The sequence below is a fragment of the Takifugu flavidus genome, chromosome 13, assembly GCF_003711565.1.
Source record: "Takifugu flavidus isolate HTHZ2018 chromosome 13, ASM371156v2, whole genome shotgun sequence".
Lineage (NCBI taxonomy): Eukaryota > Metazoa > Chordata > Actinopteri > Tetraodontiformes > Tetraodontidae > Takifugu > Takifugu flavidus.
In genome coordinates this window covers 12,879,065-12,891,710 of record NC_079532.1, presented here as the reverse complement: position 1 = coordinate 12,891,710, position 12,646 = coordinate 12,879,065, and the positions used below count along the sequence as shown (strand labels likewise).

The 12,646-nt window shown below is 46.2% G+C and overlaps 1 protein-coding gene across 2 annotated transcripts in view; it reads right to left on the bottom strand.

The window, feature by feature from the left end:
* The window catches only part of LOC130535708 (voltage-dependent calcium channel subunit alpha-2/delta-1), a 43,409-nt gene that overhangs the window by 21,001 nt on the left and 9,762 nt on the right, over positions 1–12,646 (bottom strand). The window contains exons 4-10 of one of the 2 annotated variants that reach the window (XM_057050906.1): positions 7,507–7,566; positions 6,998–7,033; positions 6,143–6,272; positions 2,147–2,278; positions 1,342–1,411; positions 1,087–1,137; positions 785–884 (exon numbers count right to left, since the gene is read on the bottom strand). In XM_057050906.1, coding sequence (XP_056906886.1) covers positions 785–884; positions 1,087–1,137; positions 1,342–1,411; positions 2,147–2,278; positions 6,143–6,272; positions 6,998–7,033; positions 7,507–7,566 — 579 coding nt within the window. Of the gene's footprint in view, positions 1–52; positions 153–784; positions 885–1,086; positions 1,138–1,341; positions 1,412–2,146; positions 2,279–6,142; positions 6,273–6,997; positions 7,034–7,506; positions 7,567–12,646 lie in introns of both variants that reach the window. The other variant, XM_057050905.1, reaches the window with a different exon arrangement.

The following is a 12,646-nucleotide window of genomic DNA, read 5'->3' as shown; positions in this document are numbered from 1 at the left end:
ACTTCCGGAACGCACGTGGCGCCCGGCGAGCGGGAGATGCAACGGCACTCACATAAACGACGTTGACGTAGTCGTCATCGGACAGCGTCTCCAGCATTTCGCTGACTGAGGTCCTGATGAGCTTCAGCGTTAAGCCAGACACACTCCCGCTTCTGGAAAAGATGTTGAAGAAGACAGTCTCAGTTCAGTTCGCCCCCACCCCCACCCTCCAACCCAGAGGGGGGCATTCCTTCTCTGTAATTATAAATGCCTGCGCTCCAGGAAATGCATATTACGCAGGATATATGGAGAAGGCATTTATGATAATTAGGGAAGTCACGACTGAAGAGAGGTTATAGATCATTAGAAACTCACGCATCCACAAGGATTAGCATATCTTTTGGTGAGGCAGCGCCTTGGATATACCTATACAGGACACACACACACACACACACACACATACAGGTTAAGAGGTTGGGTGGGGGCACGCGCTACACACTTTTAATCCTGTAGACCCAACTGAGCAGCGGGTCTTTTATTACAGGTTTGTTTCAGGGTGGCCAGACCTGAGAGAAATCTATACTCCATTACCTGTCATCTGTCTTTCTGACTCTGCCTGTGCACGCGGGCAGGCACGTGCGCGCGTGCGTCCTCATTGAGGCTTCAGGGGCCACTTTGGAGAGGCCTCCACCCATTCACGCCCGCCACTCTTAACCCATCCGCCCTGCGTGCATCGCCGGCTCCTCTGCCTCCACTTCCGGAACGCACGTGGCGCCCGGCGAGCGGGAGATGCAACGGCACTCACATAAACGACGTTGACGTAGTCGTCATCGGACAGCGTCTCCAGCATTTCGCTGACTGAGGTCCTGATGAGCTTCAGCGTTAAGCCAGACACACTCCCGCTCCTGGAAAAGATGTTGAAGAAGACAATCTCAGTTCAGTTCGCCCCCACCCCCACCCTCCAACCCAGAGGGGGGCATTCCTTCTCTGTAATTATAAATGCCTGCGCTCCAGGAAATGCATATTACGCAGGATATATGGAGAAGGCATTTATGATAATTAGGGAAGTCACGACTGAAGAGAGGTTATAGATCATTAGAAACTCACGCATCCACAAGGATTAGCATATCTTTTGGTGAGGCAGCGCCTTGGATATACCTATACAGGACACACACACACACACACAATGGTTAACATCATAATTGCTGTAAAAGGAATATTCTATCGTGCCAAATTTTGGAAAACATTGCCAGAAAATGCTGACTTAACGACTAAGAGGAGACTATTTTCCTTCTTTCCATCTAAGAAACACCCACACTGAAATCCAACCCCACTCAACAGCCCGTGCTCGGGTTTCCTCACCACGGCCTCCTGCGAACATCATACAGGTCGATTTTACTCGGGGTCTTCCGAGCGTCCATCCAGGGCGAAGCTGCAGGAAGACAATATAGCTCAATTAATTCCGAATCAAGGCCGCTTGATGGAGCTTTGCTGGACAGATGCTGCACCAAATTTACTGGTAAGTGTTAAAAAGGACACAGTTGGGGGGGGGTTTAATCAACCATCTGCGCGGTGACACGTTAACCTAGCCGAGGAGAGACGAGACGGGGAACTAAGTCAACATTTCCTGTCTGTTTGCTTTAAGTAACAGCTCCTCAGGAGGAGAGTGCATGTGAGGGAGGCGGAGATGGAACTAAAGGACGGGAGGGGAATAAATTCAGCGGCAATGAAAATTCATGAATATGAGACATAAACTTTTTTTTGCCCCATAAAGCCATGCAGTGTCTCTATGATGACGGGGAATCTCATGAATAGAAATAGCTTTGCAAGGGAAACACTCAGGCTAAAGATAATACGATACTATCTGTGACACCAAATAAACAATCAGCCAGGGTTGAACAATGGATATTATTTATTGACTGCCTTTGCTCGCTGATGTGTGAATGAAATAAATTCATTTGGCTCCCTCGGCTGTTTGTAGTGACGATTTAAAGCCACCGGCTGCCTCCTAAGTCAATTGAATGATAATCAGCTGAGAAACGCACTACTGATTTAATAAGGAGGGGCGCGCAGGGATGGAACTAAAAATGCACAGGAGGAGGGAGTGATGATCCATCGGGATGTTTCCCGGAGATTAAACCAAGCGGAGAGTTTCGTTTTCTGGTACCTGGGTAGTAGCGGGCCAGGCCCGTCGCACTGCCAAACACCTGCCAGAGAAGGGTGGGGTCTTCTTCCCTGTTCTTCTTGAACACCTCCTCCAAAGCCTCCGTCCAGTTCAGCTCATTCAACACGATGGTGGCTGGAAAAGCACACGTGCGCGTCACATATGGTATCCAAGGTAGTTTTCTACCTTGGATCCAAGGTAGAAAACTACCTTGGATACAATGACCTGGATGACTGAGAATCTACACAGACGTCACATATGGTACACGCTTGAAATTTCCCAACAGTCTATCGGAGCAGCCTGGATTCGGTGCCCTTCGCCTGCCAAACCATCCCGTTCGTGCATGTGCAGGTGGGAGCGTGAGCATCGGGGTGATTGATCGTGTGTGTTGTGGGAAGCAACAGGCATTATGGATGTAATGACACAGCACCAGGACAGCTCGGAGCCACATAACAGTCGCCCTGATGGATGGAGACATGGCACACGCTGCCCCAACGCTGTCTTTCCTCTGTCTTCCCTGCTGCACTGACTGGGACGCTCATTTAAACGTCTCTGGAGGAGAGTTCTAATGGAGAGCGCGTGTGGTTTTATTATGTGGAGATGTTTACCTCGTAAAGCGGGGAATTTTTCAGGGAAAACAAAATAGCGCCGCGGCCCGAGCGTTAATTACAAAACTGGCAAGTGGGGGCAAAGCCGCAGTCAGCGTAACGGAGGCAAAGATGTCGGTTATCGGATGCTCTGGGGAGCAGGCGGAAGCCGACGTAAACACGTTTAGCTGCTTCCTTTTGGGTTACTCTGTCTGTTTAATGGAGCTATTCCTGGTTTAGTCGCAGTATTTAATAAGAGCAGTAGTAGCGTTGCCGCCCGTATTGCCACCGACACTAATGAATTCCCTGGCTGCGCTCCGCCTCGCTTTGATGCCGTACTGAATCTATACCCCACCATGACTTCATCTGCCTGGGATATCAGGGGCTGACACAGTTCACCAACAAAGGTACACATTAAAGGGGGAGTTTCCCTTTACATCTTGTGATTATTGGCCCATTCCCAATAATCTGTTGGGAGAAACAGGAAGATCTGTGGCACTCTTGCCTTGCCCTGTCAGAAGAAAGCAGGTCCTGGGTTTGAATCCGAGCCTGAGGTGAACAACAGAAATCCCTCCGTCAAAAGACAAATCTGTATTTTGTGGGCAGGTGTTGTGTTAGACGTCCACAGCTTTTAAGACTGGGCCACACACAAAGGTTAAACTTCAGTCTTCATCCGTGTAGGTGGCCTGTCCTGTATTTTTGTCTTCGTGTTCCTCCGGATCTTTGGTAAACGGTCTGCATTCATCCGCCACTTTTCCAGCCATCTTTGTCCACTCCCAGCTTTCCACTGTGCAACTCTGGATTCACCCATTCATGCAATGATGGCAACAGCCCGTCAGGATTCAGGAAAAGCCATTCAGACAGTGATGTGGCACCTTCGACACCTATCTTGGCTCATCATACTCTTCCCAGACACTTTAACATGTTGTGTGCACGATCGAACCAATGACCCTCATATCACTGAGACTTGCTCAGCAACCTACAGCTGCCCTGATTGTGGCTTGTGCTTTTGTATTAAAGTACAGATGTAAATAAATGTTAAACCAAAGAAGCATTGATCCTACACGTGTGATCTAAGCTGCAAAACCACACCTGATGGTAGGGAAAGAGGAAATTTGAGCACAATCGCCACAATCCTGGTGGTGAATCTATAGCCCACAACACTTGAGAGTTGTGGCTGGAAAAAGAAATAAAGCAGATGTGCCGAGTGTGGATGCCAACGTGGGCACCGGACGTGCAAGATAATACCAAGAGTAAATGAGACTTAAGGCCAGATGTCCGCTCACACATGCAGGAAGCAACAACAAGAAGAATCTCTACATCCAGCATTCACTATCAGACTTTTCTCGGAGCTGCAGTCTCCAGGTGCTCTGAGGTGCTCGCCTCAATACACACGCATCAAACAATCCATATATAGGTTTTGAATCCTATCCTATTTACTGTGCACTATACCTTTTTTTCCTCCAAGTTTCCAAAAGCAATACAACCAAATTCATTTGTGTAGAGCAGCTCCCTCTTTGGCATCACTATTCCGAAGGATCCAGCCTTTGTGACCTTCGAGCGTCTCTCTCTTTCCTACCTCTGTATCTCACATGTGATGAGATGCTGCCAGGAAAAGGCGATTTCATGGACTTGCCTAACACCTTACCCAGAAAATCCAATTTTCTTCGGCAGGGCAAAGGCTATTCTTGGAACATTTATAGGGTGAAGATCAAATTGGAGAAAAACCTCAATGACATATGAATCCTCTTGTCTCCTCCTTTCCACCGGTAGAGAAAATGCATATGTGTCCGTACAATGAGAGCAACTAGACTTTTCCTTGAAAGGATTCATCCACTAGCTGCCTCTTTCATTAGCGTCACACACATCTTTCATTTTTTTCGTATCTCTGATTAAACTTTTTCTCTGGATAACTCAAAGCAGCTCAGAGGATCTTTTTTCATTAATTATGGACTCAGCAAAGGCGCCATTCACACGGAAAAAATGTATTTTGGCACCAAGTCAAGGCGGCAAAGTAGAAGTCAGGGAAAAATATGGTGAATGCTTGTTGATAAAGCAGGTTTACACTTTAAACGAGCCTGGCAGCAGCGTGAACCCAAGACCATCCCTCACACTCACATCTGCTGCAGCATTCGGGGTCAGCGCGAAAGGGGAAGCGTGTAACCTTGCAGCCAGACGGTTTCCCCGCGGGGTTGTGGACAGGCTGAGGAAGTCCATCCTCTCCCGTACCCCCAAATCACTGCTGACGCATCGCAACTCGGCGCATGTTAATTAGTCAACATCTCAATAATACACGCTGCCATGGTAAAATATGTAAAAAGGAGAAAAAAAACATGCAAACTACAAGCCAAGCAGCAGCAGTGCAGCTGGCTAATGAAGAAAAAACCCTGCCCAGTAATTGGACTGATGTTCCAAACTCATCAGGAACCATATGTGCTACCTTTGTGCAACATATCACTCACAGTTAGCCACAATATGACCACAGCGTCACCCAAGAGCTCAGAATTTCACCAAAAAAAAGGCGCTGTGATGCATAATTCAAACCATCTTCAACTGTCCTGTCTTAAGTCATTGACATTCACCTTGTGCTAATGTCAGAGGGACTCTGGAGAAAGAAATGATTCAAAACCACTCAATGTAAATGTCACCACATGATGAGGAAACGATCAGAAATGCATTTTTATAATAAAGCAGGTAATAAGTCTATTGAAGATGCATGTTTCCCTCCATTGCTTTTATTGATTTTTCCGCGAGCTTTGCAGGTTAGCAGCCGCGAAACTCTTCAAATCCTGCAGAAGCAGCTGCTGGCATCTGAACTGGGAGGTTGGCGTTAGAAAGGCTCCTGTTTGCCAGGTAATGTTGCGTTGTTATTGCAGCACAGTGGCTAATGGGAGCTTCCAAATGTGGCAGGAAGGAAACACAAATGTGGATTTTAACAGATGACCCAGCATCAAGTGCGGGAGAACTAATGAAGGATATGAAAGGATGTTTTCTTTTTCCTTCCTGTGCTTCTCAATCGTTCAGAGAGACAAACAGGAACATGCAGGTCAAGTGCAACAGCAAACTCCCACGTAAAAGGAAAGAAGACTGAAAACTGTGTAATGGAATAAGCACTGACAGAAGCTCTGGCTCTACATTTCTGCAATTAAAAATCACCAGAGGTGTAGTAAAAGCACACATAACACAAGCTGCCCAATAGGGTTTGAATCCCATAATACTGAAATGACACAGCTGAGAGAGAGCAGAGCAAAACTAAAGCTCCTGCAATGCTGAGTCACAAAAAGATAAGTACAGTATGTAAGTAAATTTGCTACAGGCTCAGACGCTAAACAGTGTCTGCTGTAGCCATGGTTACTGTGCTTGCACTTGCTTGCTTGTGTATCAGTGTGTGTGTGTGTGTGTGTGTACTCACATCCATCATAGATGTCAGTGGGGATATGAACAGCCGTGTGGTTGTAATCTGTCAGACGTTTAAATGTCGGGTCCTCTTTAAAGTCTGGTCGCATCCTATATTTCCTCCCCTCTGTCTCATTTGCATCCAGCTGCGTGAGAAAAAGCAGGAAGACACAGAGGATGATGAGGACAGCAGGTTTATGGCATCACGCCGCGCCGCCGCCTTCCCCTGGATTTCTGAAGCATCCTTGAATGTTCGAAGCAGCAAGAAACAGACGATGCATCCTCATCAGCTCGCGGTTGATGTAATAATGCGTCGTGTTTCCCACCTTCCCCGCTTGTTTAAGTGCACGCCGCCATTGTCCATATGCCTCATTCTCACTTAAGAGGGAACAGAAGAGAACCCTGCTTGGCTGTGCCCCATTTTTGAAATTAGTAAACTTTTTATGTTTTATTATGTTTTTGCAGCAATTCCCATTTACTTGAAAAGTCGAGTGTGTGTGTGTGTGTGTGGATGATAGAGAAGAAGAGATGTGGAGGAGCTGGTTGAGGGTAGATGGGGAGCAAGAGAAGAAAAACATGAGAGGGGAGGGAGTGTGAGTGCGAACAGTCGCTTCCTAATAAAGCAACAGTGTAGCCAGCTCATACATCTCATCCGTCAATTAGGGAGAAAACATGGCAGGAACCTCTTCACCTGAAAGAAGAGGAGGGGGGTGGGGGCTGAAATACAGGGATTGATATAAAGCCTGGTTGGAGAAGGAAAAAAAATGTGTGTGAAAAGCAAAAGCAGGTGAAAGGGAGGACAAGATGGAGTCTGTGCAGCTAAAGAATATTACTGTAGGAAGGAGCGTAAACGAAAAAGCAGAGGTCTTACATTGTCCTTCGAGTTGTAGTACGCAATTTCATCATCCTGGAAATAAGACAGAGAAAAATAAATGTACACAATGTTGCAGCGTGACCCCCCCCTCAATTCTGAGTTCTGCTCTTGGTTTTGTTATCAGTTTTCGCTAAAATAAGACTTGCTGTTTAGTATGAGGCGTGCTCATCTTCTTTTTTTAACATCTATGTCTGGGTGCCATTTGCAATGATCCAGTAAAGTAAGTCCTTCCCTGCCTGGGAGAAGGCAATATGCTGGATGCATTTAGTGCTCGCGCCGTTGTGACAATCCCACACGCTCCTCTTTCCCATCACTTTAATTGGCAGCTCTTAGAAAGTGTGGGATCTCTGATCTGAATGATGGCTGGAAAGCATCTCGCCACAGACTACAGCATCATAAAACTCACGCCGAGGGAGCTGTAATCGCTGCCAGAGACACGGATGCAACAATAAACATCCATTCAGAGGCACAATCGCTGCCAAATGAAGAACATTCCAATACGTCACCTCAAACTCGTCCTTCCACACGTACTCCTTCTGGAAGTCTTCAGCGGCCGTGGCCAGTTTCTGGTGAGGGGGAACAAGACAGCGAGGCGATAATGATCTCACTTGCAAAGCCCAAACCACAGGGTCACCACCGTCTTACACCGTCTTACGTCCACTAAAGGTCGCCGTGTTCCTGAAAGCCCGAATAAAAAGGTTGTAGCGAGTGGTCACGTTATTGCTCGTGACAGAAAGATACGGATGTTCTTTAACTCAGACTTCTCCCGATTAGGGAGGGTGATACACCCAAAGGAGTGGGGAGATGAGCGCTGAGATACTTAAATGAGCTCCTGGTATGAAGGCTGATTAAAAGGCCCTGTCAGACAGCGCAGCCCATGCTTCACCAGAGCGACACGCGTTTGAATGTTCGCCATGATTCATTTACAGGCTGTGCGACAATTATAGTCCCCCCCATCATGGCGGTGTCAGGTTTATAACGAGTCGTGGTAGAAATACAGCGGCGACACGGTGTTCCTGTAGTCTCTTGATGGGAGAGCGGGATTTGATCAGGAGTCTCCGAGGAACGGCTGGAGATTCCAATCACCCATCGCAGCTCTATCTCGGCATTGCTAAATGATTTAATTTGTGGGACTGACCTTTGATTGTTATTTACGCTTTATTTAATCTTGGAATCGTTGAGGACACACAAACGGACAATCAGCACATAAAGTCAACAGGTTACAAGATGTAAAGGGGGATAGACAGTTAATGTCATTTATTTACTATTTATCCCTCCAGCACCCCTTTTGAGGACTCAGTTGAGGTAATGTCCAGTCACTTAGCGTTTCCTTCGGACCCAGTCGTCAGGGGCCGTAACCCAGCCGGGTTTTCTGTTTCAGAAAAGGTTTCACCAGGAAATACAGGATTCCATGTGAAAGCCGTGTCTACCTGGTAGGACAGAAATCCCGGCTTGATTGCAGCCCTGGAGGACCAGGTCTGGACACCCCTTCCTTATAGCATTAATGCTAATTGTCCAACGCTAACAGCCCTTTCAGGTAGTGAAAATCAGCAAAAATGTTTTCACTTTGTCCTCCATTTGCTTGTGAATTGCATATTCACTATGAAGCACAAGGAAATACACACACACACGCATGCACGCGCACACACACGCTGTTTCTTTACCGCTTTGATTCCGCCCTCATTATTTTTCTTTGGAGTGAAATGAGGGCAAAACAGAAAACAAGAGCGCCGTGAATTCTGCTGCGCTCAGAAGTTTAAGGAAACACTTATGTGGAAGGCAGCTGCTACGACAGGTTAGCGTGTTTATGTACTTTTAAGGCTTTTTTTCCCCTTTTTTTTGTTTCACTTGGTTGCACAATTTGTGTGAAGTGCTTCACGCGACTAAAATGTATTTTATTTGTTTTTAAACTGTTTACAACTGCTGCAAAGGGGGAAATATTCTGGTGATTTTGCTAATAATTGTGAAAGAGAAAATCTTTGATGGTATTCTAACGCGCAGCAATTAACTAATGCTTGTTGCAAAGCCTGTGATGCAAATTCTGTTTATAATGAGAGAAGAGAAACATTAATTTATTCATTGACTCAAGGTGTGGCGGTCCTTCAGTCTTTCTTGGCTCAGCGTGGAATGCAAATGAAAGCGCAGCAGGTCAAATAAGACAGGTGGGAATCCAAGGAAGACAGAAGAAGAACAAAAACAGTTCAACAGACCCGTGTTTATGTTCGTTCAGCTAAATCTAACCCTAACCCTAACCCTCAGTCCGGCCCTGGTCTCTCTCCTCCTGCACTCTAATCACAACCCCAAGGAAGAAAGGATCGCCCCTTAAATAAACTTCCCTATCAGGCTGATTTATTCCACCCAGGGAGGGTTATCACAGCCTCAGAGAAGCTCCATTCAGAGATATGTTTCAATTAAATGGACCATTAGCGACTACATTAAAGTGTATTTACATCTTAATCTCCTCATATCTGTTGGACTCGGTAGACGAGCAATAAATAAATGAGATGTTTATGGAACTGTTATGTGTCTTTGACTGACTCTCGCTGAGGTGAGAGTGTGTGAGACCATGTGTCTGCTGTCAGCACCGGTGCCATTCTTGATCAACACTTCCATCCATTTGGCCCCTGGTGGTGGGATCAGTTCCAGACCCGTCACCGCCTCCTCTGCACTGGCTGTCACAGGCTAAATATACACGTGAGCCATAAATAAACACAAACACACAAACAACACTGCAAACGTAATGATGCTCTCAGCTGTCACACATATAGAACCAGTATAGGATTACACTGCTGCTATCTATCTATCTATCTATCTATCTATCTATCTATCTATCTATCTATCTATCTATCTATCTATATCTATCTATCTATCTATCTATCTATCTATCTATCTATCTATCTATCTATCTATCTATCAGATAGATATGGAGACCTCGGGTTTGATTTGCGATGACGTTCGGTTTAAAGAGATTTTTAACGTACAATAATCCGAATGAAGTGTGATCAGACCAAGGCTTTAATAAAGGTTACACTCTCAAAGATGAATGGATGGATTCCACAAGGGTGCGCATCACATATGTAGAAAGCCAAACCCTGGTGTGATACACACACACAAAACCCTATCGAGGAGTGCAGACTGACAGGATTTTTAAAAATTCATGACAGCACTTTGACGTGCCTCCTCTCTCCTCTGGGGGATATGAAGGTGGGGGGTTGGAGGTGGTGAGGAAACACACCTAATTACCCCTCTCCTTTCTTCTCTTTTTTTTCCCCTGTGCACCAATCTCAATCTCCGTTTGCCAAACAGAGGCTACCCTGAGCAAACAGCGTAGTGCTTTGACAACAGAGCTTTGATTGGATGAGGCCACTTACTGAGTGGCAGCTAACCTCTGTGAAACTGGCGACAGTTCATAATGGAGCCGGTGGCAGCTGCTCTGTCTGACAGCGCATCACAAGCCAACGCTGGTCTGGTCAAGCCCAAACAGCCCTGCAATGATTCAGCTAATAGGAGTACCTGGGACAGACCCTGGGGATTGAAGGAGACCAACGTTTTCCAGGGATCTGGATTGTGGTCACATGATCTGTGTGTTAGGGTGTCCCTGGGCATGTTGTGCTGAGTCGTGAACCAGTGGCTCATGTGCGCACGTGACATTCTGTAAAGCTCTTTGAGGTGCTGGAAGACATGGAAAACACTCGCAATTCCGAGTACATTCGCCGTTCCCAACAGACGTAACTACTCATTAGTCTCTCTTTCAGATACTTTACCATAGACGTCCCTCCTCCACACCATAATGAGCCCACTCCCTCGCCACATGTCCACTGGAGACCTGCAGAGCCATTGATCTTCTTAATGGGCAAGGAAAAATAGATGGTTATGGCAAGTTTGGGAAATGGATTGTTGGGATGTGCAGCTGTTTAAGATGAGAGACCATTTCCTAGCTGGCGCTGCTACGACAGGCTGGTTGATTGGGTAATACCTAGCCAGCCCCACCGGCCTGAGCCGTCATTCTTGCTTGGGCAGTGAGAAAGCGGAACATGGCTTAAAGGATCGAGGGGGAAGATGAGGCAGGCTCGGCTAAACCTCGCAGAGCCAGACACACTCCGCCTGCATGTGTGTGTGTGTGTGTGTGTGTGTGTGTTTCCCATGTGGATGAAATCAATGGACCATTCAGAGCATTCTGGCTTCAGCTCCAGACAACAACAGCCTTAAAGATCATTAATGCCTACAGCCACTGTGATTTCTCCACTTCTCCTCATTCATGAATGTTGTTAATTCATCCTAATTTAATGAGGTGGCAGGTCGAAAAAAGAAGGAAATAAGGATCAGTCCAGGGAAAGCAATACATTTCAGATGCAGTGATGGAAATTAGAGGAGCTGCTCCATTTTTGCTCCATTTGTTTGCTGGAAAAAGAAAAGCACCTTCCTGTGTGTACCAGGGATGTTTACATAGGGGCAGAGGAAGAAAAATGGTGTTGACGAACAAGCAGCGTCCAAAAGAACAGAGAATGTGGGGGGAAAGTGAAGCGGAGAGGGGTGACGAAGAAGATTTGCATTGAGAGAAATGGAGAGAATCCAGCAGTCAGAGGTCAGGAGGTATAACAGGAGGAGAGGAGTGAAGCAGTGAGGTGGATAGAGAGCAAGCAGCAGATGTGGGGGCCCAGGGGAGCACAGAGCTGCCCCTCATGCCTCCCCTCACGGGCTCCAGCAGGAGCAGTTAATGTACAGCTGCTCTATGTCTTCCTCACTCGCCCAATGTATCTTGTTTCCTCCACTGGGAATCTGAATTCTAATGTAAAATGATGATTGACAAGCAAAATCTCAATCTAAATTGAATACATCAATGGTTTTACACGTGATATTAAGGACGCCGCTTGGCGGTCTTGCGCAAGGTCAAGCTGAGTAGGAATGAAGGAGTGACTAATAAAGTCTTCACCTCTCAACTTCTCAGATAAATAATGTGATCAGGCCTGCAGGAATGTTCCTAAATCACTGTTGAGCAAGGGTTGAGAGAAGAAGAACATCTCACATTTGTTTCTGGGAAAAGGCGAACTCTTTTAGAAAACCCTAAAAAAAACTACGACTTGTCGTGTCGCTGTGGTACTGATGGTACTTCTAATGATGATAAATAGCCACATTTTAATAAGATATTACAGCATTTTAACATTTAGGTTTAAGTTTTAGGTTTAGGAATCAACAATGACGTCCTAAGATGCCTTCAGGAAAATCCGATCTGCCGTCAGGTTTGTTTAAAGTAAAGCTAAACCATGCGCTGGTTTAGTCAGAGCTCCTCTATTCTTGTCATCACAACTCCCGTGGTCACGGGTTCAATGCTCAGCACAAGGCTGGCAGAGACATTGAATGGTTGCCATGGCGCATCCCTGTCAACCCCCGTCAACATTCTTGGAAGCGCCTTGTTTGTTTTTTGGGTAAAGCAAGAGTTTATTACTGCTTTACCTAACAATAGGTCCAGGTCATCTTAAAACCCTGAGTGGGATGTAACAAATTCAGATGGCTAAAGAAATGTTACTTTTACGCTGTAATATGAGAGCCAAACCTCGTGGTGCATTCAACCGCTGTAAGCTAATTAGAAACCAAGGTGGGTCTTAATGTACGACAACTAATTAGGTGCGTCTGTGTTTTGTTTCC